Source organism: Rhinopithecus bieti, unplaced genomic scaffold, assembly GCF_001698545.2.
Source record: "Rhinopithecus bieti isolate Rb0 unplaced genomic scaffold, ASM169854v2 scaffold_2294, whole genome shotgun sequence".
NCBI lineage: Eukaryota > Metazoa > Chordata > Mammalia > Primates > Cercopithecidae > Rhinopithecus > Rhinopithecus bieti.
The window spans coordinates 93,301-121,213 of NW_016803705.1; the positions used below are offsets into that span (position 1 = coordinate 93,301).

Sequence of the window (27,913 nt, forward strand, 5' to 3'; positions counted from 1 at the left end):
TTTTTTTTTTTTTTAGTTTTTTAGTGCAGATTCTGATTTAGAAGCTCTAGAGCAAAGTCCAAGATTCTGTATTTCTTTTCTTATCTTTTCTTTCCTTTTTTATTGTTAAGACAGAGTATCACCCTGTCACCTAGGCTGGAGTGCCGTGGTGGGATCTTGGCTTACTGCAACCTCCACCTCTCAGGTTCAAGCAATTCTCGTGCCTCAGCCTTAAGTAGCTGGGATTACTGGTGCACACCACCATGACCAGCTACTTTTTAAATTTTTAGTAGAGATGGGAATTTCACTATGTTAGCCAGGCTGGTCTTGAACTCCTTGCCTCATGTGATTCATCCGCCTCGGCCTCCCGAAGTGCTGGGATTACAGGTGTGAACCACCTGTAAAATGCCTGGCCAGGCAAGGAGTTTTTTTTTTGTTTGTTTTTGTTTTAGTAGCATATATGGCCCTCTATTTCTGTCTCTGCCCCTCTTTGCTTCCCTTTCTTTAATAATTAGAATCCAAGAGAATGTGGGTTGTGCGGGACCCTGCATATCCCCAGTCTGTGTGAAGAGGCAGCATTCTGTGCTGCAGTGAAATAACAGACTCGAGGAATAAACCACTCCTCATCCCAGACAAAGTGCCTAAAAGTTCTGATACATTTTTTAAAATTATACATTCAAAATTGGTCATTTTTATTTCTGATCTTAATGCTTATTTTTTATTTTAAGACAGAGTCTTGCTCTGTCTCCAGGCTGGAATGCAGTGGCACCATCTCAGCTCACTGCAACCTCTGCTTCCTGGGTTCAAGCCATTCTTGTGCCTCAGCCACCCGAGTAGCTGGGGTTACAGGCATGTGCCACCATGCTCAGCTAATTTTTGTATTTTTAGTAGAGACAGAGTTTCATCATGTTGCCCAGGCTGGTCTCAAACTCGTAGCCTCAAGTGATCCACCTGCCTTGGCCTCCCAAAGTGCTGGGATTACAGGCATGAGCCAACACCCCCCCTGGCCTACACTTGCTCTTAAGCCTTCAATTTCATATGTTCTTTGACATACAATGGGGTTACATCCTAATAAACTCATTGTAAGTTGAAAGTGTCATTAGTACGAAATGTATTTATTACCCTGACAAACCCATTGTAAAGTCAAAAAATTGCAAATCAAATCATCATTGGGTCAGGCACCACCTATATACATATATTATCTACTTATGGCAAGGTATCCTGAATTCCTAATGAAGGTTGCCCCATGATTCTGACACTATAAAATCCACTATTATATGTGGATGTAGAAGTAAATTAAAAAATTATGAAACACAGGCAAGAAACTCAATTCTTAGCTTCTGTAACTCTTGTAGAGAATGGTTATATAAAGATGAAAAGTGACACCAATATCAATAGCTGCATACATTTCAAATCCAGATTATAAACATAAATATGAAGACTGTCTGCTTTTATGTCTTATACGAGGCCAAAGTTACCAACCATTCTCAATAAGGAACATTAATACTTTGATTTATTTTCAGAATCCTTCATAGAAGATAATTTTCAAAGAAAAGAATTATAAAGTGCCATGAAAGGAAGAATTTACAACAAGATCTGGAGAGAGGACTAGTTTTTCTTGCTTAGAAAAAAAGGTTGTGGGGGAAACAGAAAGAGTTTGTACATGGTAGGAAAAAAAGTACAAAGACTAGCTACAGGGCAGAGAATAATCCATGCTTGGAAAAGCTGAGTGAGGAGATGCGGAATAACATCAGGGCTGAGGGCTAAAGTATGAAGATTCCTTAACCCACATGCAGGCAAATCTTGAATAAAAAGAAAAATCGCACTTACCTAATGGTCTGATTGTGGTAGCTTTTCAAATCCTGTCCAATGCTAGTGGTTACTACTATCTATGATGGGAGAGATACACAAGAATCAGTTATGCCTCATCACCCTACATTACCTATACAGCCTTGGTGTACATTACTCATAATATGTCTTGGAGAGTCTTTTACCTGATCAGTTTCTGCAAAAATAAAATTAACAGTTTACTAGCCCTGTGCATATTTTAAGATTTCATACATTTAACTTCCCCAAATGTGACTTGATGTGGTTAAAAATACCTACAATGCAGTTTCCACCAAGTTTCTGATACTTCCAAACTCCAAGCCAAAGGCTCATTTGATGTATTTGTCCTTAAAAGCTCATTGTATAGAAAGACAAGGAAATATGTATGATACTATAAGGAATGTTTAAAATCTTGCTCTGATTCCATGAGAGCCTTCGGGGAAAAACAAGGTTGGTGGTGTATGTTCTTCATGCACTGCTGTTCCCACCTCCCTTTCCCTAAGCACTTGGAATCATCATTCTCATTTTAACAGGGACACTATTTTTTGTCATGAATGCTGTTAGCTGTCTCTTATGCACTCTTCTCATGTCTTGGACTCCAACATAAGCCTCTGGACTCAAGGGGCCACTTACGCTCTGCTAGTGCCACCACAGAGTAAGTGCTAGGGTGCATCTCAAAGACGTGGCTACAACACTTGGTATATGAAAGACAACTAACCCACCAGAAACCAACCCAGTTCAGCCATACAACATGTCGGTACAGAAAAGAAAATGACTCACACCACTTGTTGGCCTAAACCAACCATCTAAGTCATTTATACATTCAGTCAAGGCAGACTGTGGTAGTCCCACCACAGAAGTGGATTTTGGGTGGGAAGCATTATGTGTTGTTTGGGACCTATGTATATTAGACCAGATAGAATAGAAAGAAGAAGGAAAAATGGGCTAAAGTCTACACACACCAAAAAAAATTTTTTGCCCCCACTTATCTGGTCTTTCTCTCCTGCTTTACTCAACTATGTACTCCACCACTAAATTTATCTCCTTCATTAAAGGACTACTTTTAATCTTCTGCTCAAAAATCTTCTATGGTGCCTTGCAAGTTGATGTCTAAATTCCCTGATATCCAAGATTCTCCACATTCTACTCCTAAAGACATATTTTTCCATTCCATTAGCTTTCTATAGTCTACAATTTTATACTCTAGTCAAACTGGTTTGTCTGCTAACCTCCAATAATATGCTGAAATACCCTCTTCTCCCTTCTCCATCTAAATCCTGTCCAACCAGAGAAATCTTCTCGTGAAACCTTCCCTAAGCATCCCAGCATAAAATGCCATCTCCCTTCTAGGAATCAATACAAATCATCTGGCAATTAATTATTTTTAAATTATTACTATTATTGAGACAGAGTCTCTCTCTGTTACCCAGGCTAGAGTGCAGTGGCGCCATCTCGGCTCACTGCAACCTCCGCCTCCCGGGTTCAAACAAGTCTCCTGCCTCAGCCTCCCGAGTAGGTGGGATTATAGGCATGCACACCACGCCCAGTTACTTTTTGTAATTTTACTAGAGACAGGATTTCACCGTGTTGGCCAGGCTGGTCTCCTGACCTCAGGTGACCCACCCACATCAGCCTCCCAAAGTGCTGGGATTACAGGTGCGAGCCACCGCACCCAGCTATCATCTGGCAATTAAGCTCACTTTATAACAGTCCTTTACCTCCTTAATGTTACTTCCATAAATAGTCTACAAGCAACTTGAGCATAGTGCCTTGCATACAGCAGGTGCAAAATAAGATCTGTGAATCTGCTCTGATGATTTGATACTTGTCTCAGGGACAACGGCACTGAGCTGACCTTCTCCATAGGAGAAAGCAGCAACCAGGCTATTATGGCCACCATAATTCTCACATAGCTAGGAAGCTAAAATGTGGACCGCCACTATGTCACCAAACATTTGTAAGTAAACAAACACACATACCAAGAATCCCAGTTCACATTTTACAGACTCTTCTCAGGAAAGCAGCAAGGACTGACCTGATTTCTTTTCTCTTACAGAAAAAAAAGGAAATGTGATCAACCTAAACACCAAGGGAAGACTGTGCATCATCTTATCCACAAGACAAACAAAATGCCTCTTCCACTTTTGTTACAGGAAAATCACAGATCAATAGGAAAAGCTGATGAGAAAACAAAGCAACCAGAAAAAGGTGGCCAACCGGCACTGTGTATATTGAGATATAGGACTGTCTTCAATTAGAACAAGAGATTTGCCATCATCCATAAAATTCATGTTATGAGAGTTTGAAGCAGTTACGTACAATGTTTTATACTACAAAGTAGATAAAGACCCTCAATCCCACCTGAATTATCACTTATGTGTGTTGGTTATTATGATCTGTTTAATGCCAAACATAAGCAATTGCTTCACTTGCCAAAAGCAGTCAAATCATTTCTTGGCTGAACTAACCAATCCATTTCCTTAAAAAAAATGTTGTAGATCTCATAACACTATATAAACATGGCCAATTATTGTTTTACCATTTATCTCCACAAAGCCTATCTCCCCAGGAGAAAAGGACTGAATTGCTCGGATCACTAAGGCTATAGAGCTGCCTGTATGCTTTATTCATTCACCCTACAGTCAAAAGCAGCACTTTAAAAGTTAATTAAATGGGATGGGATTCTTATGATTTAAACTTCCATCTATAAAAGTTTGATTTAGGAAGTGTGTAGTTGTAAAGAGTCTATCATTTACCACAAATTTGCTTTTGCAGATTTTGTTGCTCCCCGGCTTTATGGTAATGCTTAACTTTAAGCGAAAATACTCGTATGGCGTGTGATAAAGCATGCATACAGATACCTGGCCTCCGTTAAAAGAGATATCCAGTCGAAACCACTCCTTCAAAGGTATGATGAATTTAGTTTTTACAGCAAGGTCTTCCCCTTTGACAAGATGCATCTGAATATGCAAGTAGCCTAAAAGGAAAAATCGAGCACATGAAAATGACCAAAAAATATCTAAGAGTGAATGAAGTAGCTAGACCTTTTCAACAACTGTCCTAAGAAACTACAAGACTCCCCCAAAACAAAGCAAAACCCAAACGCACGTTTATAAATGCATTTCTTTGTAAATAAGACATTGGGTTTAAGCTTCCGGGAAAATCAGTTACATCTGAAGCCCACATTTGGAAGTCATTGCTCTTGCTGGGCTGCCACGTTGACAGTATCTTCCTTATTCTAGACAGACATATCTGTCACTAGGTAGAGCTTCAAAAAATTACAATATCGTTTTAAAGGTTCTGTTTTATACTCACCCTCTTCCGTAAGAAATACAGAAGGTGTGCCGTACATCTCATTAGAGTCGACAAAGTACAGAATCCCACAGAGGTTGGCCTTGCAATAATGGAGTAAATAAAGCCACAATGAAACAGTAAACCTATAAGAGTGAGGGGGAAAAAAATTCTGCAGATTGATATCATCCAAGAACAGGTAATTATGGTTAACAATGACCAAGTAAATTGCTTTCTTTCCAATGAAGGGATGAATTTGCCTTCGCGTTCATCATGGGAGATCAGCTTGCAAAGCTTGATTTTTGAAACAAAGGAGGTAGTTATAGTAACTGCAAAAGACAGGAGTTAAGCTTCATTGTACAAAACTGGCAACTTTCTACCTTGCACCAAAAACTCTGTTTCTGTGCCTCTTTGAGAATCTCACATGCCTCCTATTTGAATTCTTGATTAAGGCTTACAAAGTCAGACATAGATTTTAAAAATCTGGATTTTAATAAGAGGTGATTTGATAAGAAGCTATTTTAATTTCTATGATTAAAAGAAAAAACATAATTAGAGCCTTTTAAGCAATTTTGTTCCTTTCACGGATAAAAGCCATAAGGTAGAAAAATGTAATCATCTATGAATGGCATCACTACGAGATAACAGGGACACATATATGCTATTTTCATGCTCAGATTAGGTTATTCAGTATCACGGTCCTGGCTGACCAATACAGAACAATTAATCTAATTATCCCATTCCTGGACTGGGGCTATTTTAGTCGAAAAAAATATTGTACATCTGTGACTTGTGGAGTTAGGATAAAATAACAGTAGCCAACTTAACTAGGACACATTTAGCCAAGATATGTGATCCATCAATCAGTCAGAAAAGAGTTGCTGAGCACCCCTTGACACCACACACAGTGCTACTGACCAGTAGTTCAAAGACGAGGAAGTGGGAATGATTGCATTTTGTATGTGAAACATGGATCAAGGTCAAAATGAATGCATTGATTTCTCTTCATTTACCCCAGTAACCAATTTACAGTTTGGGTTAAAGTGACAGTGGCCCCAGGTTCTTTGCAGATACACACAAAGAATTCCTTTCTGGTCTTTATAATCTGGCCTCAAAATCAGTGGTATGATACGCAAACAGATGGTGCCACACAGCTCCCTCCTGACCCACCCAGCTGAGCAAGCTCATGAAGATAAGTTATTACAAGGAAGCTTAGCAAGAACATACGCTCGGTAAAGTGACTCAAGATCTTTCTACAGCCAGCAGCATGGGAAGAATTAAATCACTCTGCTAAATCCATCTGGTCTGAGGTGAACCAGGAACCATTTTCAGCATCTTCAATTCAGCAGCAGGAAAAAAAAAATACATATATCTGGGTCTGGCTGAAATCAATGGAGGAGATCAGAAGTTGTGAGATTTCAAACAGCTCGTCCAATCTTCCATGACAGAAAGGCAAAGCCAAGGCTGCAATCTGTGCTGGCTTTGGCTGGCTGCACCTGAGACCTTGCAGGGCCTCAGGCTTCAACACCTTGCTGTCTACTCATGTCATGGAAGGAGGCTAAGGCAAATTGAGGACTGTTAAATGCAAGGATAATTCAAGACTCATTTGAGGTTTTCAGGTCCACCAATTCTGTCTAAGCCACGGGGATCTCAACATTTTTGCAAAACACCTTACCGTGGTGTGTTGTCCTAAGGAGTTCTTCCACTAGCCTGCCCTGGTCCTCAAATAAAACAAGCACTTCCCAACCAGCTCCCTTCTACTACCCATCCTTACACTGGGTAATCCATCCGCTGGCGTCGAGTGGCCTCCAGCTCTCGGTTTTGAAACCTCGGGAACTTCTTGACAATGCCTGTGTTTTCTCCACTGGAGGCATAAGGAAAGCCAAGCAGGGCAACCACATCTGCAAACAGCAAAACGGCTCCCTTTCAATTATATCCAGAAAAACATTCCTTCCCAAATGGCATTCATCCTGAAAGCCTCTGCTGAGCTCCAATCAAACATTTAAGTGAGATACCCTAAAAATACCAGCAAACATCTGTTGAATATACGCCAAGCACCATGCTAAGCACTTTACAGAGACCATGTCAATTACTTTTCATAACAACTCCGTGAAGTAGATTCTATTATTAGTTCCATTCTGCAGAGGCAAAGCCCAGGCTAAGTTCACAAAGTTAATAAGTGATAGAACCACAATTCAGGTTTTGAACTCAGGCTTCTGTGTTCATAATCATTTCACATCCTGCCCTCTGAATGCTAAGAAAAGCATCTGAATTTGTGTTACAGCAGTAAGTTAACACTTTTGTAGTTCTCACTATGGTCCTGACATTTCTGTAAACATGCTACATAAATTTGTTCATTTAATTTTCATTATTATCCCCAGTCTACAGATGAGAAAACAGAGGCATGGTTGCCAAAACAGTAACTAATATTTAGTATACACCGGCAATATGCTAAACACAATTCAGGGATAATCTCACTTCATTTCACAACAAACTATGAAATAGGTTCTTTTATTATCCCCATTTAACACATTAAAAACTGAGCATCAGAGAGGGTTAAATAAGAGATGGAGTTGGCATTCGAACTCAAGCTCTTTGGTTTCAGAATCCATACTCTTAAAATTGCAGGTTTTTTTTCTTCTGTGCAAACTTTCTACCTTTATGTAGGGTAGTATGTGCAACATACTACCCTACATAAAAATTACTAAACATATACTTTAACATTGGAAAGTCTTCCATTTTATTTCACAAACACAAAAGAATTCTTCTTCATAACCCAAAAACCATAGGGATGTTCATAACAAATCTTAAAGGGAGAACTGAGTTATTTCATCTATACTTAACACCTACCGCTTTCAGCAAGCCTAAGTACGAATTTTTGGTTTTCCATATTCTCCCCAACTAAAGAAAAGAGAATCCACTTAACTCAACCTAGGTGTAAGAATACTTCTCTTGGTTGGGCATGGTGGCTCACACCTGTAATTTCAGCACTTTGGGAGGCCAAGGTGGGCAGATCACTTGAGGTCAGGAGTTCAAGACCAGCCTGGTCAACATGGTGAAACCCTATCTCTACTAAAAATACAAAAAAAATTAGCAGGCCATGGGAGTGTGTGCTTGTAATCCCAGCTACTCGGGAGGCTGAGGCAAGAGAATTGCTTGAATCCAGAAGGCAGAAGTTGTTGTGAGCTGAGATGGCACCACTGCATTCCAAACTGGGCGACAGAGCAAGACTCCGTCTCAAAAAAAAAAAAAAAAGGATACTTTTCTTCTGCTTAAAACGCTCCTTAGTTTAGACATTCATGATTAAATGGTGGAAACAGTCTATTTTCCTGGGTTTCTTGGAGAGAGAAGAGTTGATTTACGTGCAATTCACCAAATACCAATATTGGCACAAATTTTGGAGGCTTCAGCCTAGGATGCTGGACATCACAGCTCTCATTTCCCAAAGGAAATAAAAAGTTTTATTATATAGAGAGGTACCTCTGGTTTACAACAATTTGGAAATCGCAAGAGCAGTTTTTAGAATCTCAGGCCCTTGTGTATATATTTAATAGGATTAAATAAGCCAATTTCTCCCCAGTAGTCACAAATCTACATGCTTTGTTACAGGCAGAGATGCATTTGGAAATCCAAAAGAGTGGAGTTATCAGTTTCAACAGAAGTACTTAAAACCTTTGTTTTTTCAATATGAGCTCAATTTGGGCCAACTGGACTTGCAGGTCTATTATGGGGGTGGTGAGAGGGGTGAGAAATGGAAGTACTGCAAAGGTTTTCTTTGGAATCTGAAGGAAAAATTCACCAAGGAAGTTGACATCAGCTCAACTTTGGTTTGGCTTCCACTATGTTGAGTGGAGCAGAAGAGACCAGATGGCCACGTTAGACCCCTAGGAAGCCTTCTGCTGGTGATGGCTGTTGAGTGATCTAGTGTGCAGTGGAAACATTTGTCAAAACAAATGGGATTCAGTTCTGCCCAACCTGACTCCAATATAAAGAAGCTTCATAAAGGAGGTTTCTAAAGTGGAAAGAGTTAAAAGTGAATGACAATGAGCTCTCCCCTGTCCAAAGACCAAAATAAAGCAGGTCAAATGGGAGAACTGGCCGCAATAGATTATGAAGGAAAAAGCTCAGACCCAAAGATCTAAAATAATTTTACAATACTATTTGTACCCAACACATACTATTTGTACCCAACAAAACCAAAGTAATGGTAGTTTTCTTTCAAATCTGTAGCTTCACTACATGTATAATTTGGGGTCCTAGGCAGTTTGCCCTCAGTATGATACTGTCTTTCGATTACAATTAGAAGTAATGAACAAGAATGAATTTTGGAGCCGGAGAAGACTTTAAAATTCATCTGAATAACATAAAGGATATGTTATTTATCCCAGGATAACATATAGGTCTATTGTCTAATAACTGATTATGGCTGCATGCAATGCTATAATTGACTAGCGATGTCTTGTCATGGGCAATGGAATGCGGAGAAACAGTACCAGTGCCATCCACCACTAAATAACTAACAGGTAGGAAAACTTAGGTCCAAAGAAGTTTACTGCTTGACTCTAGAATGTACTCATTAAAGCAGGGGCCTTACTTATTCACTATTCCATCCCCAGAGCCTAGAACAGTGTGCAGTACTTGATAAAGACCCCATAAATATTTGATGAATGAATGAATATAGGTGTGGCCAGGTCAGGATTTGAACCTGTCTCCCTTCCTCCTAGTACTGTTCACAGTTCTATAATGTGCATCACACTGCATAAGCCAAATAATGACCTTTCTTCTTTCAAATCCTTTCCCCAAATTCATTTCTTTAGCTTATTTTGCATGAAGAGCTTAGGTTAAACAAACAAACAAAAAAAGACATAATTAAGACATAAATGCAGAATGCCAGGAAAACAGTTGATGTTAGGAACACTTTGCTGTTTTGTTTGTATTATTGCCTCAAATTTTAGAACAAGAAGAGACAACAGATATTATATGGTGCAAACCCTTTCATTTGGAGACATGAAAAGTATTGAGTGTCTTACTGAAGATTTCATAGCTGGTAAGAAGCCCTGATATGACTCAAACCTGGCTTCCCCACTGCAAACCAATGGGCTTTTCTTCTTAAAAGTCCTCCCAGAGAGAACCTCAGCTGATATTCAGTGGGTGTGCCCCTGTGTGGATATACTGGTTGCTCAAACACTGAAATATTTCTATTGTGGTTTGATACTTGATGTCACCTGGAACCTCCAAGGCCCCACCACCCACCCTGGCCCCTCCTTCAAGTTAGAGCCTGGCCCAGCAGCAGCCTCTGGAGCTGGCTTCAGCACTAAGGCTAGCACCCACTGGGGTTCACCGAGGCCCCCCACCCTCACTGATTGTTAATATTTTAAATCTCATCCCCAGGTCAGGTGGGGTTAAGGGACGACTATGTAGCCCATTCCCTAATTTAGCTGAGTGATCAGAACCCTGACACAGATTCCTTGCTCGGGAAAAGGTAACACTTCCACGCAACAAAACCCCACTCCAGATGTGCTTCAAACACACAGCAATGAAGCCACTGAGATCATCAGCCCACCCTTGGAGAAGCTGAAGACGGTCTCAGTGCAAGGAATCACAATGACTACCAGTCTGTAAACAGAATCTGTGGGGAAAGAAGCGAAGACTTCTCAACCTGGAGAAATAAAGCCAGAGCACAGGCAGCTCAGTAATGCTTTCCAAACACAAGACATTCAAAAGCCAGTGGCCAATAAGGTGTTTAATTTTCTTTAAAGCCAAAGCTTGAGAATAAAAACTCGATTTTCTAGCAGATATGATTTAGGTCAGAACTTCCTCCAGAAAGGATACCAGGCAGTGAGGCAGGTTCCTAAGGAAGTCTGTGGAACATTTGATGACAGGAATCTTAAGAATAAAACCAGTTCTACTCCTAGTAATTTATCCTCCAAACAAGCTTATAAATGTGCACAAAGATACATGTACAAGGATGTTCAGTGAAGTCTTGTGGCTAAAAGCAAGAGCATGACCATCAGCAAAAGACGGGTTAAATAAATTATGGTCTGTCAGGCGATGCAACGCTAAGGAGCTGCTGAAAAGAATGAGGTCGGCAGCATGTCCTGGTACAGAAAAATCTATTGTATTGTTAATGAGCGCAGGTCCGTTTCTAGAATCCTCTCATTTGTTCAGGAAGAGAACGGGACACAACTTAACGCTTGTATGTGCAGAGAAAATTTCTAGAAGGAGACACAAGAAACTGTTGCTAATGAATTTACTTCTGGGACAAGGACCAGAAGATTCAAAGGGGAGGGGTGTGGAAACTTACTAGTTCCCCTAAACCTTTTCACACTATTTACATTTTTTTTTTTTATTGTTACCGTGTACACGTATTACTTTTTTGTCTATGAAAGAAGAGAACAAAAGCTCTGAGCACTTCCGGGCAGGCAGATAGAAGGAGCCAGCTACATCCCAAGGCCTTCCCACCCTCGGCCTCCGAGGCTGCCCAATCCGCTTCAAAGACACAGAGTCCAGTGGGTGAAGAAAACAGGATGATTCACATCGATAAAAATTCAACTTTAAAAAAAGTATTCTTTCTAATTTAGAACCTGGGTTAGGACTGTATTAGCATATTTCAGAGAGGCGGCATAGGAAAGTCAAAAGAATCAGGAAGTCTGGACTCCAGTTAAACAAACTCCCTGAGCCTCGGTTTTCCTCTTTGTTAAAGAAAGGTTCAGAATAACACTATTTTTCCCACTGAACTATTATGAGGATTAAATGAGACAATGTGCATGAAAAAAGTGTTTTGAAAATCATAAAGGGGAATGTAAATGCTAGGCATTAATTAGTGTTATTACTGAAAAGTTCGGACTACCATGATTAACTGGAAAAAAAGGAATTAGGTCTGGTTTTTTTTAATGCCAAATATATAGTTTATAACTACTAAAAGTACTATCATGACATTGACTTGAATAGTCCTGCTGTATAAACCATTTTTTTCACAAAGACAAGTCAAGGCTGGTTCCAACACTTGACTTAACTTTCAATCATTTTGTTGTAATGAAATTTTGTTATAAAAAAATCATACTTCCAGTCCATTGGATCTGAAGATGAGAATGCATTTTCAGTGAAAGGAAAAGAGAGTGGAGAAGAAAAAAACTACCATGTTGCCCCAGAGTTTCTCATTTAAGAGGGAAGATCAGAGAAATGTTCATAAAGCTAGACATTAGGGCATTTAAGAACCTTCCAAGAGTGTTCCTAACCTGCTTATCTAGTCTTACTTCTTGAATTGCCCATCTCACACCTGAGATTGTGTCTTGGAAAATAAACCACAGCAAGCGTGCTGCTAGTCCACATTGCCACTCCATGGCAGACAGTAACTGATGGACATGGCACTCTTTCTCAGTAAGTGCAGACTTATCCTCAGAATCCTACTCAACACCATGTTCTAGGCAGCCACCCCCAATCAACACAAGCTAGCCTGTGAGATGAAGCCTCATTGCCATCTTTCCTGTCAAAGAACGAAGGCTTGTCACCATTTCTCCATCAGGAATTTTCTTCTTTGTGCGTCATAGCTTATGCCTTCCCCTCTACCTGAAAGCTGAATGTCCTTCCCTTCATTCCTTTTTTTTTCCTCTCTTTTTTTTTTTTTTGAGACAGAGTCTTGCTCTGTTGCCCAGGCTGGAGAGCAGCGGCACCGTTTTGGCTCACTGCAGCCTCCACCTCCCCAATTCAAGCAATTCTCCCACCTCAGCCCCCCGAGTAGCTGGAACCACAGATGCACGCCACCACACCTGGCTAATTTTTTGTATTTTTAGTAGAGATGGAATTTCACCATGTTGGCTATGCTGGTCTCTAACTCCTGGCCTCAAGTGATCTGCCTGCCTCAGCCTCCCAAATTGCTGGGTTTATAGGCGTGAGCCACTGCGCCCAACCCCTCCTTTATGATCCATGAAAACTCTACTCATCCTTCAAGTCTCTGTCAAAATGTCACCTCCTCTGTGAAGAAGCCACACAAAGTGCTTAACACATACAGGTTGCTCAGGAACTGTTTTTCAGTGAATGAATGACTTAAAATAAATACATAGCTTCATGACATCACCTGGTAGTTTAGCCTAATGAATTAAGTGTGGGATTTGGGAACCAAACTACTCAGGTTCAAACTCCAGCATCTTCATTAATAGCTGTGCAAACTTAGACAAGCTACTCTATCTCTCTGAGTCAGTTTTCTGTTTTCTCCTTGGTAAATATCCCAGTGGAATATTGGGCAAATTAAATTAAATAACAATGGGCCAGACACTGCAGTTCACCCAGCACTTTGTAATCCCAGCACTTTGGGGGCCGATGCAGGCGGATCACTTGAGGACAGGAGTTTGAGACCAGTCTGGCCAACATAGCGAAACACTGTCTCTACTGAAAATACAAAAATTAGCTGGGCATGGTGGCACACATCTGTAACACCAACTACTCAGGAGGTTGAGGCAAGAGAATAGCATGAACCCGGAAGGCAGAGGTTGCAGTGAGCTAAGATCGCGCCACTGCACTCCAGCCTGGATGACAGAGCAAGACCCTGTCTCAAAAAAAAAAAAAAAAAAAAAAATTAGATAACCAGGTAAACCACATAAAGCACTTTGACAGTGCCTGGCACATAGCAAATGCTCAGTAGCAGTAAGTGACTGTGACTATTGGTAGCCACATTAAAGAGAGTGGCTTTGTCCTCCTCTTTGAGCCTTCACACTCAGTAAAGAAATTGATCCATAATAGGTGCTCAATCTTTGTTTAATTGAATGAATCATGATACATGTCATAGGAGCAGTACCAATAGAGCATTCTGATGGCCAGCAGTTAGGAAGTTAATTTCTGGTTGTGGAAACTAAAAAAAAAACTCAACAAAACTTCAGGGTGGGGGCTAGAAAAGTGTTAGAAATTTGAGCCAGTTGTTGAAATAGGGGTATGATTTTGCCAAGCAGACATGGAAAGTGGCAGTGGGGGGAGGTGTTGCTTCGTGGGCTGGGGGAGTCGGGGCGGAACAGGAGCTATTCTAGGGGAAAGAAACTGCTTTAGTAAAGACATAGGGGTGGGGAATCAAAGACTTAAACCACAAAGGGGAAGCTGAGCTTACCTGTGGCTGCGAAGGAGAATCCCTGAACAGGAGAAGCCTGCAGACTTAACTAGCACAGCCCCGGTGGGTTTGTCTGGGAAGCTGCGGAGTGTGTGCAGTGGCCCTAGGGAAGGAGCACAGCCACCCCCACCCCCACACACTCCCTCATGTGGCAACACAGCCCTGCAAGGGTATCAGTGTGTGACGTTCACAAACTGTCCTTCCCCCTTGGCTAAGAGCATTCATTCAAGCAACAAATAGTCATGAGTGCAGGGCTCTATGCTCACCATCAGAACAAAGCAAACAAGTCCCCAGGCCTCGTGGAGCTTGTGCTCCAGTGTGGACCAGGCAATAGGCACATAGGCAACTAAAGATATTTACTGAAACCATCCAGTGGTGATCAGGCCAGGAAGGAAAATGAAGGTGGACAATAACAGGCAGGGCGGTGGGGTGGGCCTGCTGTCTTAGATAAGGTGGCTGGGAGAGCCATCTTGAGGAGATGGCATTGGAGCAGAGGGGTGAGTGAGGTAAGGAAGTGGCCATGTGGTGATCTGGGAGAAGAGCATCTTAGGTGGAGGAGCAGTCACACACATGTCCCAAAGTAAGAATGAACTCGGTATGCTCCAGGAGAAGCAAGGAGGCCTCCTGTTGCTGGAAGCAGTCAGGAAGGGTGTGCATGGTGGGACACGAGGCTGCAAGGGGACAGGGACAGATTCCCACAGAGTAAGGGGCATGGGTTGATCTTAACTGGGATCAGTGGGCAATGGGAGGAAATGGGGGGTTTAATCAGGGAGTGATGTGATCAGCTTGCACTGGCTGCTGGTGGGGGGTCAAGAGGGTATGATGGGCAAAACTGGGGGGCCACTTGCAGGCAGAGCCAGGAGTCCAGACAGGAGGATGATGGCTTAGACCAGGACAACGGCACTCCACGTGGTGAGAAATGCAAGAAGGGACTGAATATGTGACACATACAGTCAGCACTAGGTGACTCTCAAAATAGAGTATGACAGGAAGAGAAGTCCAGGTGGATCCCCAGGTCTGGGGCCCAAGTCACCAGCCTGCATGGCTGATTCCTTTCTTTCCGTGACTCCAGCGTGAGTCAGGCACACATGTGATTTGGGAGGGACAACAGAAACGCCCAGTCCCTTCCCTCAAGGAAATAAGCCACACTAGGTAGATTCACAGTCTGCCTATGGCTACGTATGCCCCCCACACCCAGGATGCAGCAGCAACAGGTGCACCGGGGGCACATGGCCAAGTCGTGGCACACACGTGTTCCCAATGGCTACTGACTTCTCATCCCGGTTAGGTTTTCCACGCAGGGCTGGGTAAACGTCTGCTGCATCTCCACCAAAAATCAGCCTCATGGCCTGGCCGGGTCTGGCCTGGCAAAGGAGATAAGCTGCTGAAAGCCATGTCTGGACACATGCAGCCCTCGCCTCGGGAGCCTCGGCAAAGCCGGTGGTGGAGGCCCTCCAAGCACACTTCCAGAACACCGGGGCACAGGGACTTTGACTCTTTTTATACATGAAAAGGAAAATGAAAGCAAGTCAGGGAGTACTTCAGTTCAGAGGCAGGGCCATCGTAGGACACCAGGCACTTGACACAGAAAACCTTCCCTGAAACCCCACATCAGTGCTGGCTGAGACAGGGGCCATACATGACAGGCCCCTTGTGGCTCAGCTCAGCGCCTCACTGATGCCATCTTGTTCTGACTTGATTCTTGTTCATCTAGAAGCCCCTGCTAAAAACGAACCAGAGGCCTGGCCCCCTTCCATCCCCACAGCCCAGATCTGGAACAAAGGTCATGGATGTTTTCCATGGGACTGCTGCAGACGCGCTTGTGACCTGCCTTTTGGAGAAGGAAGAATGTGTGCCCCTTTTTCAGTAAACAAATCACAGCCTTGTGATCAGAGCTTATTTTGAGGGTGCATGGAGCGCCCCACCATTTTCAGTGACTTTAACTCTTGGGAAAGGGTTTTCTCTGCATTATGGTTTAATTCTCACTCCTGAGGTAATGCTCTGAAGCAGGTGAGGAGAAAAACCCCACTGTGCTGTTCCTAAGCCCTGTGAATATGAGAAGAAACAACTAAAGAAGGAAAAGACGTTTCACATTTTAAGGGCATATTCAGACACCTTAAGAACTGAGCCAGTTCGTTAAATGATTTCATTTGGAAACTTCCAGCTTGCAATTCAGTCATTCTTCAATGAGAAATACATGATGTGTCAAATATGAAATGGAATCATTAATCCCTGCCAAAGTCAGAGGTACAGCAAACTGTGGCTGCGTGTGCCCCATGCTCTCTTCCCCTTAACAAATTAGGTAGCCCTGTGGAAGGTATTCCAGACAGATGCCTGCATGGGGCTCTGCCTGGAAGAGGGAGGCACACTGATCATCAAAATGATTGACTTGACTGCTTTCAGACATTTAACTACCCATCCCACCCTCCCCGCTCTGTGCACACACACAGAAAGGGAATTTGCTTTCATCTTCTAGATATCTTTACATTTAAAGCACCGTACAAATGCAGAATAAGCCAGACAGACAGGGCTATTAAAACGTAGGTTAAAATTGTATAGCTCTACACAAACAGAGGAGCCCCTGTAAAAAATGGTAAAATCTGAATAAGGTCTTGGAGTCCAGTTAACAGTATTAGATCAACATTACTTCCCCAGTTTTGATTTTGCACTGTAGATATGGAAAATGAGGAAGCTGGGGTGAGGATACACAGGGGACTCTGTAGCCCTTGCAACTTTCTGTGAATCTGCAATTACTTCAAAATAGTTTTAATCCAGCACTTTGGAACGCCAAGGCGGGAGGATTGCTTGAGCCTAGGAGTTGAAGATCAGCCTGGGCAACATAGGAAGACCCCATCTCTACAAAAAAATTAAAAAATCAGCTGCGTGTGCTGGTGCATGCCTGTGGTCCCAGCTACTTGGGAGGCTGAGGTGGGAGGATTGCTTGAGCCCAGGATGTTGAGGCTATAGTGAGTTATGATCATGCCACTGCACTCCAGCTTGGGTAACACAGTGAAACCCTGTCTCAAAACAAGAAAAAGTTTTGGAATATGTCATATGTGCCAGTTCTAGGGTAAGTGGCCTCTGAGCAGCTATCACATATGTTGACACAGGACCTTTCAGTTTTCATTTGATGCAGAGCTGTTTTGGGACAGTACCAAGAAATCGCCATAGCCATTATTTCCCCAAAGAGAGCCCAACAGAAATCCCATCCCAGAGGTGACAAGAAGTTGATCACTAGAGGAAAAACTTAGAGAGCATGTCCTTAAGTCACCTTGTCCTACACCCGTCCTGTTGAAGATGAGCTGTCAGGCACTTCCTACGGAACGGTCTGTTGCCACAAGCCCATGGATGTCCTCTGCCTGCCAAACCTGGCTGGGGGTCGGGTCACGGGAACCTTAGCAATCCTAAGTCCAACCAGCTCTGTCCCTGGCCCGCAGGTTCTCAAGTTTTAGGTTGCATCAGAGTCGTGAGGAAGGTGTTTAAAATGCTGATTCCAGGACTTCCTCTGCCCCCGCCGATCCCAACTAAGTAAATGAAGGACGGGGCCTAGGAATTTGCATTTGCAACAAACATTTGTGATTCTGTCACAGGTGGTCCTAGGGCCATAGTTGAGGAAACAACTGTGGAGGGCTCCCCACTGAGGGGGCAGAAGAAGAGCTGGCAGGCACTCAGCATTCACAGAGCAAGGCGCTCCTTGCACAATGGAAAGAACTTGAGAGTGCCGCCTCTCAGCACACACCTGAGATCTCCAGCCCCAGGGCTTCACCAAGGCTGTAGAAGGGCCTGGGAGCCTCCGGGATTGGTCCTGCTGAGGTTGTGACCATGTGGCAATTAGGATAAAACGCAGAGTGTGGACTCTATCATCATCACAACTTCTCACTGAGAGCTGATGATGTGCTAAGCAATCACATCTCATTTAGTCCTCATAGTACTGACCTGAAGGAACTGTTTATTATCCCCATTTTACAGATAGGAAAACTGAGGCTCAGAGGGTTCCAAGGTTACAGAGATAGAAAGTGGCAGGGCAGGAATCCTGCCCAGCCAGAGGTTACCATTCTGTGATACAACCTCCCTTTCCGTCGGAAGGGTTCCTTTAGGTTCTCATCTCCTCCAGGATAAAACACTCTGCTTAAAAATAATAGAGGCCGGACATGGTGTCTCACACCTGTAATTCTAGCACTCTGGGAGGCAGAGGCAGGCAGATCGCCTGAGGTCAGGAGTTTAAGACCAGCCTGGCCAACATGATGAAACCCCATCTACTAAAAATACAAAAATTAGCCGGGCATGGTGGCGGGCGCCTGTAATCCCAGCTACTCGGGAGGCTGAGGCAGGAGAATTGCTTGAACCCGGGAGGCAGAGGTTGCAGTGTGCCGAGCGAGATCTCGCCACTGCACTCCAGCCTGGGCAACAGAACAAAACTCTGTCTCAAAAAAAAAAAAAAAAGAAAGAAAAGAAATTTAGTGGGCTTGCGGGGGAATGGGAAGATTTTCCCAATTCTTGTTTCGGTGGCATGAATACTCCTTTCCAGCTTAAAGCAGATCTAACCCTCTCAAAGTCCATCTTCCTCAGCTCCTCTGTTCTGCTCTTTCATCTTTGGTCCTGCTCTCTACTAATCTTTCTCCTCTCTTCCCATTTTAATTTTTCTCCTTTTGTCTTCAGACTTCAAAGTCACAGACTCAATGTGTCCCTCCATTTTCCCTGTATCCCCCGTCACTAATAGAAGAATTTTCTCCTGCCATTCGATCATGATACAGGCTATCTGAAAAAAATGAGAATTAGGTTCCTAGCAAGAGAGATGACCTACCATTTTCCAAAGGACACTGTGGAATCCTGTTTGCCTGAAGGTTCCAAATATAACCCATGTTCCACTCAAGGCACACTTGATGATCTTTGAAAGGGCGTTCAAAAGGCGGGATGGTCTGCAGGAGGGTATAATTCTTTGCTACAGCATGGAGCAAGTTTTCCTCCCATTTAACATTCCAGTCTCCGCCACTGTATTTGTGAGTAATCCAGGCGCGTACTATCACTGCAGATACAGAGATGGAATGTCTGATGAAATAATCATCTCTGTAAACCATAATGCTTGGAAATTTCACATGTACTATTTGTGTCCTGCTGGTGTGAAGATGTTTCTCATTCTTCCACCTTTTTTTGTACACGGGAATGCTACTTCTGAACTCAGATGAAACAACTGCTTCCAAATTGACAACGCAAGGCTGAGAGCATAAATACTCAACCGAGACTTCAGAAACGTTGCGAACATTTCCTTCAAAGACAGTGAAATAAATAAAGTCTTTGTAAGCCACGCTCTGCTCAGCTTTGGGTATCACTGACGTCGTCAGGGAAGTCTGCCTACCCAAAGACGGTACAACATTCTGAAAAAAAGAAAAAGAAAGTAAGCAATACAGAAAGTTTAAAAATCCTCATCATAACAGGTATGCGAATCATTATTTTCCTGGGAAAAAAAATATCAGTCTACATAAAGCAATGAATGAATGCAGGAGATAAAAGATGTCAAAACCTCTACTGAAGAATTGGGGAAAAACCAACACACAAATACAATGGAAGATGAGGTCACATTAAACTCTCTCCCCAGACCCAGTAACATCTGCTGATCAGAATGTGACTGTCACATCTACGTGGCAATAATTCCAGAGTTGGTTTTCAAAGGCAGAAGCTGGTTCACAACAAATCCAGTAGCGATGGAACCTGCCTTAGAATAAAACAGAGACAACACAGCTTCAGACATTTTCAAACCATTGTCCTGACTTTAAGTGGTGGATCCGACAGTACCAAGTCAAAGGGTGGCAGAAAAGTGCAAAGTGCACCCTCAAGGGAACATGACAGGGATGCCACCCTGGCCCCTTTTCCTCCCATAAGTTTGAAGCCAGGGCAAGCCTGCCTGATACATGGACAGGCGAGAGGCTTCTATTGCTCCTGGTCACAAGCAAGCTCAGACGATGGGCTGTGTTGTCCAATTCTTTCACCATAGACGATGCTACATGCACCAAGAAAGATTTTAGCTGAATGTTTGTTTATCTGGTCATGAAGTTGAGGCAAGGTTTTGAGCATGAGGTGCTGATATATGAATGCTAAGAGCTCTCCTAAATATGACTTTGTGATTCAGGTATCCAAAACACAATAGAAAAAGGTCACTTTGGACCACTGCATATCCATTAGGGTGGCTATTATAAAACACACACGCACACACACACACACACACAGAAAATAACAAGTGTTGGTGAAGATGTGGAGAATCTGGAACCCTTAGGCACTCTTAGTGAGAACGTAAAATGGTGCAGCTACTGTGGAAAGCAGTATAGCAGTTCCTCAAATACATTAAACACAGAATGATCATATGATCAGGCTGGGCGTGGTGGCTCACGCCTGTAATCCCAGAACTTTGGGAGGTTGAGGTGGGTGGATCACCTGAGGTCAGGAGTTCAAGACCAGCCTAGTAAACATGATGAAACCCTGTCTCTACTAATAATACAAAAATCAGCCAGGAGTGGTGGTGTGCACCTGTAATTCCAGCTATTTGGGAGGCTGAGGCAGGAGAATTGCTTGAACCTGGGAGGTGGAGGTTGCAGTGAGCCAAGATCACACCACTGCACTCTAGCCTGGGGAACAGAGTGAGACTGCATCTCAAAAAAGAATTATGATATGATCAGATCCAGCAATTCCACTTCTGGATATACACCACAAAAATTTAAAGCAAAGACTTGAAGAGAGATTTGTACACTCATGTTCATAACAGCATTACTCACACTAGCCAAAAGCAACCCCAACGGTCCATTCACGGATGAATGGGTAGAAAAAATGTGGTATATATGTGGGATGGAATATTATTCAGCCCATAGAAGGGAATGAAATAACGGAATTCTGATACACGCTGTAAAATGGATGAACTTTGAGGACATGATGCTAAGTAAAACAAGCTAGACACAAAAGAACAGATATTGTATCATCCACTTACATGAAGTGCCTAGAGTAGTCAAACTCGCAGAGACAGAAGGTACAATAGAGGTTACCAGGGTCTAAGGGAAGAGGGGATTGAGGAGTTAGGATGTAATGGGTCTAGAGATTCAGTTTGGGATGATGAAATAGTGTGGAGATAGAAAGTGGTGCTGGTTGCACAACAATGGGAATGTCCTTAACACTACTGAACTATACACTTACAAATGATTAAAATGGTACATTTTAATGCATGCATCTTTTTACCACAATTTAAAAGAAAAAAAGTCACTTTGGTCTCCTCCGAGGAAAGAAATAAAAACTCCTTTTTTCAATTCTGACTTAGAACTGTGGGAGAGGCAAAGATGGACAAGACATGAAATTTGGTATCAGGGAATCATGTCTATAAACAATGGCAATACAGACAAAACGTGGTCAGTGTTCCCACCAAACTGTAAACAAGCCTGAGGGTGCATAGCACTGGGAGAGAATAATTCTAACTGGAAGGTCTGGGATAGGCTTTATGGAAGAAATGGTATCTCAGTTGGGCTTTGAGGGATGAAAAGAAGTTCTTCAGGTAGAGAGACAAGGGAAAGGCACTGCAGAGGGTGTGAACAGCATAAGCCGGGCAAGAGGCAGGGGAATGCAGGTATACTTAGGGAATAGAAAGTAGTTATGTGAACACGCAGGTATGTGGTTGAAAAGAAAAGTAGAGTTTGGCCCTGGAGAACACTGAGTCCCAGCCCAAGGAATGTGAACTTTTATTCCACTGACAGCAAAGAATCAACAAAGGTTTCTGTACAAGGGGATGGTGTCTCCCTTTTAAAGCAACTGAGAGTCAATGTCAATTAGAAACAAGGCTAACAATTCATACAAAAATGAGCAAACGACATAGTTAATCAACAGGTAAATGCTTATTCACAGTAAGATAAATGCAAACTGAAACTGCGCTGAGATACCATTTTTTACCCACTAGATTTGCAAAGATCAAAAAGTCAGATAACACATTGTACTGACCAGAGTGTAGGAAGCATGCCCTCTTATGTATTGCTGGTGGCAGTAATCTCTAATCTCTATGAGGTCAATCAAGTAAAACCTACTAAAATTATAAATGCACTCACCCTCTGCATCAACAATTTCACTTCTAGGAGTTTAACCTACAAATACACTCAAAGTTGTGCAAAATGATGTTTGTGTAGATTTTCACTTCAGTACAGTTTGTAACTGCAGGACATGGGGAGCCTAAATAACCATCAAGAGGGAGCTGGTTAAATAAAAATAGTATATCCACTCGTAGAGTACTACACAGTTATTAAAAGGAAGAAGCTCTCCACGTACAGATAATGGAATGATCTCAAAGGGTTTTGTGTCTGTTTTTTTTGTTTGTTTTTGAATTTTTAGGGTTTTCTTTTTTTTGAGATGGAGTCTCACTCTGTAACCCAGGCTGGAGTGCAGTGACACAATCTCAGTTCACTGCAACCTCTGCCTCCCGGGTTCAAGTGATTCTCCTGCCTCAGTCTCCCAAGTAGCTGGGATTACAGACACCTGCCACCACACCCGGCTAATTTTTGTGTTTTTAGTAGAGATGGGGTTTCACCAAGTTGGCCAGGCTGGTCTCGAACTTCTGACCTCAGGTAATCCACCCATCTCGGCCTCCCAAAGTGTTGGGATTACAGGCGTGAGCCACCGCGCCCAGCCCAGGTTTTGAAATTCCAGGTTTGCTGAAATGTAATTCACACCACACAATTCACACATTGAAAGTGTAAGTTGCAATGTTTTCTAGTAGATTTATAGAGCTAGTCAACAATCAATCATTACAACAATCAATTTTCAAACATTTCATTGCCCCAAAATGAAACCCAGTACCCACTGGCAGTCACTTCCCATTTTTTTGCTTGCTTTTTAAAAACAGATTCAGAAATACCATTTGGATTAAATACACACACACACACACCACACATACATATATATGTACATGTGCATATTCACTTGAATACACTTATCACTGGTTGCTTACACAGATAAGAATGAGGTGACCAGGAGACAGAATAAGAGAGAGAGATGCACCGGGCATAGTGGCTCACACCTGTAATCCCAGCACCTTGGGAGGCCAAGGAGGGTGGATCACGAGGTCAGGAGATAGAGAGCATCCTGGCTAACATAGTGAAACCCCAACTCTACTAAAAATACAAAAAATTAGCCAGGCGTGGTGGTGGGCGCCTGTAGTCCCAGCTACTCGGGAGGCTGAGGCAGGAGAATGGCGTGAACCCAGGAGGCAGAGCTTGCAGTGAGCCAAGATCATGACACTGCACTCAAGCCTAGGCGACAGAGGGAGACTCCGTCTCAAAAAACAAAACAAAACAAAACAAAAAAAAAAACAAGAGAGAGAGATGCACTGTACATCCTTCCCTAACTTTTGAATTGTGTGCTACACAATTTTTTTTTAAGTAGGTGAGGAGAAAGCAACTGTCCTAAAAGGTCAAAGTGGGCTGGGCATGGTGGCTCATGCCTATAATCTCAGCACTTTGGGAGGCTGAGGTGGGTGGTTCACGAAGTCAAGAGATCGAGACCATCCTGGCCAACATGGTGAAACTCCGTCTTTACAAAAATACAATATTAGCCAGGCGTGATGGCACATGTCTGTAGTCCCAGCTACTCGGGAGGCTGAGGCAGGAGAATCGCTTGAACCCGGGAGGCAGAGCTTTCAGTGAGCCGATATCATGCCACTGCATTCCAGCCTGGTGACAGAGTGAGACTCTGTCTCAAAAAAAAAAAAAAAAAAGGGTCACAGTGGAAACTGTGTCTTCTGCAAATGGCAGAGAGAATAGGAGAAGGGCTGGCAATTCCTTTTGACCAGTCATGGGAAACCTGTGGGAAGAGATATATAAAGAAGGGGACACAGTGCAAACTGTCCGTGCCACCCCCCCCGCCCCAGGAGAGGTTTAATTGTTTTATGTTCTCGTTCATACTGCCAGATTACAAGGAGGAAACACATATAAAAACCATCTCATAATTAGAAGCAGAGAACGTTACAATGGATGAGTCTGGTGACAAGCCAGTCTACTCTCTTATTCTGCAGATAAGAAAATGACAATCAAGAGGTGACATTCTCCAACATCACCCAGCTGGCGGGTTAGCAAAGGCAAGCCCAGAAACCTGGCTCCTCTTCTAGCCGCCCGCCCACTCCCACCTTACCCATGCCATAGCAAATGATATCAGTGGTGACTAATGGTCACCATTCCATGGCCGCCTGGAAACTCTAGGCTAAATTCTGCTTCCACATGAATAGGGATGCACCCAGCATTTGTCCATGAACACTGGTTTATTCATTCAGCCAGATGTGCCAAGATGTCGCCCCCACCCTCAAGATGCAAATCACAGTGTTAAGTCCACAACAGTTTCACCCAAGGCCAGAGATCACTGGTGCTGGTGGAAACCGAATCAGCCGAAGGGTGACCAACACGCCTTATTCCAAAGCAATGCCCCGAATGTTTGCCTCACTAATCCCACAAATAAGTCAAACGTCAAATAAGACATTTGCTTATTTTGTGAGACAAAAGGCAGCCCAGCGCCCAGGACATGCAGAGGTGTATTAAATATCACATTTTCTTTTTTCCCAAAGAATGACTTGAAACCTCTTCCTCATATACCTTAAAAACTCACCCAGGCTCAGCTCTCCCACTACTATATTTTTCTGAGTGGGAATGGAGGGTGTCAGATTTTTAATGCTGATGCTGGGACCTCCAGTGAAAACCTCTTTTAAACAGAATGCTGGGGAAAAGGCCATTTGATTTTACTAGAAAAGTGTAGTTCATAATAACCATGTTCATTATTTTACATCTCACTGCTAAAAGTGCACCAGTCCACTTTTCTTTATTAATTAGCGCAGCGCCCTGAGCATGGTTTCAAGTTTTGTTTGATGGTCCATGCTTATAACATTGTGGATAATAGAAGTATATACAAGCCGGGTGCTGTGGCTCATGCTGGTAATCCCAGTGCTTTGGGAGGCCAAGGCAGGAAGATCACTTAAGCCTCAAAATTCAAGGTTACAGTGAGCTATGATAGTGCCAATGCACTCCAGCCTGGGCAATAGAGTAAGGCCCTGTCCCCCCAAAATAAAATAAAAATAAGAAGGCATATACACATTTCACCACGTACTCTCCACAGAGCTGTCCCTTCAAATTCTGTTTCAAAAAAACTCTCCATATACTCATTTGAAGATTATTTCATTTTCACCGGTTTCAAAGTCTCAGGTGCAGTAAAAGTTACCTCAAGGTATATAGGTGCTAAACATATGTTATTCAACATGGTAGTCACAGGTCATATTAAGCACTTGTAATGTGGCTGGTCTGATTTGAGATGTGCTGTAAGTGTAAAATATACATTGAATTTCAAAGCCTTCATATAAAAAAAGGGCTGCAAAATACCTCATTAATAATTTTTATATTAATTATATGTTGACAATATTTGGACACACTGAATTAAATAGAATATATTAATATTCATTATGCCTGGTCTCCTTACTTCTTTTTTTTTTTTTTTTTTTGAGATGAAGTCTCACCCTGTCATCCAGGCTGGAGTACAATGGGGCAATCTTGGCTCATTGCAACCTCTGCCTCCCCGGTTCTAGCGATTCTCCTGTCTCAGTCTCCTGAGCAGCTGAGATCACAGGCATGTGCCACCACGCCCGGCTAATTTTTGTATTTTTAGTAGAGACAGGGTTTTGCCATGTTGGCCAGGCTGGTCTCGAACTCGTGACCTCAGGTGATCCACGTGTCTTGGCCTCCAAAGTGTTGGGATTACAAGCGTGAGCCACTGTGCCTGGCCTCTCTTTACTTTTTTAACATAGCTACTAGAGAATTTAAAATTATATATGTGGCTTGAAATTTGTGGTTCATATTGTATTTCTACCGGATAGTGCTATTCTAAATTTGAGGTCAGCTGAATTTCTTGGTTAAAAAAAAAAAAAGCCAGATGGTAAATATTTTAGGTTTTGCAGGGACACTTTGAGACAGCCATAGGGACAACACATAACTGAATGAGTATGGCCATGGTCCCACACAACTTTGGTTACAAAAGCAGGCGGCTGACTGGACAGGCCCACAGGCCTATAGTTTGCCAACTTTTTTTCTAAATTATCAAGCTTTTTTTTTTTTTGAGACTGAGTCTCGCTCTGTCACCCAGGCTTGAGTGCAGTGGCACAATCTCAGCTCACTACAACCTCTGCCTCCCAGGTTCAAGTGATTCTCGTACCTCAGCCTCCCAAGTACCTGGGACTACAGGCGCGCACCACCACGCCCAGGTAATTTTTGTATTTTTAGTAGAGACCAAGTTCCACCATGTTGGCCAGACTGGTCTCGAACTTCTGACCTCAGGGGATCCATCCACCTCGGCCTCCCAAAGTGCTGGGATTACAGCATGAGCCACAGTGCCCAGCCAATTATCAAGCTATTATCCCAGATAGAGTTTTGAAGAACAAAAGGTGACAGAAGATATGCTTTGTTAGGAGCTGTCATATAGGAGAAACGGGGTGAATAGCCCAACAGGGCATCATTTCATATGTGTGTAGTTGATGGGACTTGATTCTGTATTTTTCTAAGGTTCCCTGGTAGAGAGTGTTGACATTTTGCTATTGTTTCTTTCAGAAAAGATCTAAGTCAGAGGATAACATGAAATTAATCTAGGCAAAGAGATCAAATTTCAAGGACTGAGATGGATTGTTTGACAAGTAGAAGCTTGAATGACAGCTGGAGTACAAGAGAAGAGAAACTTCGGGGTGGGGCAACGTTTCCTTAAGTTAATGAGGGTGTGTTGGCCCCAAAGAGGGCCTCAAAATCACCCTATGTGGCTTGTGCAGAACATGGTCTAAACCCTTCAAGAAGGTGCTTTGAGGCACCTATGCAATGAAGGAAGCTGGCATCCAGTGACTTGTAGCAGACCCTGTGGGCAGCTGATTCACCATGAGTCGTGGCTACCTCTGCTATGCACAAAACCAACACTGATTAGCAACACATCACACTCTAAATATTGATTAAGCTGAAGTTGACTTCCTGGCTCAAGTCATGCATGTGGTTATAAGCTGTTTCCTGCCAGGAAAATAAAGCAATTAAACTTGAAGAGTTCCAGCTACAGGCATGACACGTGTCCAGCCTTCATAGGTATTTTCACATGCCAGGTTGCATTAATACAAGCTGAAAATTTATCTGCATGTTCCTTTGTTTAGAAATTATGAGTTCAGAGTCTATGTCATTGTTATGTTTCCAGCTTCTAAGATAGAGTCTGACACACAATAAGAATTTGGTAAGTGTTTCTTGCTGAAATAAAGCACTGGGGCTGGGCGCGATGGCTCATGCCTGTAATCCCAGCACTCTGGGAGGCTGAGGGGGGCGGATCACCTGAGGTCAGGAGTTTGAGATCAGCGTGGTCAACACGGTGAAACCCTGTCTCTGCTAAAAATACAAAACAAAATTAGCCAGGCGTAGTGGCAGGCACCTGTAATCTCAGCTACTCAGGAGGCTAAAGCAGGAGAATCACTTGAAACAGGGAGGCAGAGGTGGCAGTGAGACAAGATTGTGCCACCGCACTCCAGCCTGGGCAACAGAGCGAGATTCCATCTCAGGGAAAAAAAAAAGCACTGGGTGTGGGCATTTCTGCCAGATGCCTCGGTGGCTCTGGGGGCACTTGCATATAAACCAAATGACTTGATCAGTTTTGAGTCCCCACTGCCTTCTTCTTATACTCTAAGTTCTCTTGTAAGGGATCCCC

The 27,913-nt window shown here is 42.9% G+C and overlaps 1 protein-coding gene across 3 annotated transcripts in view; it reads right to left on the bottom strand.

Annotated features, from left to right (window-relative positions):
- SEL1L3 (SEL1L family member 3) overlaps positions 1-27,913 on the bottom strand; it is a 120,944-nt gene that overhangs the window by 85,444 nt on the left and 7,587 nt on the right. For all 3 annotated transcript variants that reach the window (XM_017851862.1, XM_017851877.1, XM_017851867.1), the window contains exons 2-6: positions 18,999-19,569; positions 6,872-6,998; positions 5,122-5,243; positions 4,668-4,783; positions 1,810-1,868 (exon numbers count right to left, since the gene is read on the bottom strand). In XM_017851862.1, coding sequence (XP_017707351.1) covers positions 1,810-1,868; positions 4,668-4,783; positions 5,122-5,243; positions 6,872-6,998; positions 18,999-19,569 — 995 coding nt within the window. The remainder of the gene's footprint in view (positions 1-1,809; positions 1,869-4,667; positions 4,784-5,121; positions 5,244-6,871; positions 6,999-18,998; positions 19,570-27,913) is intronic.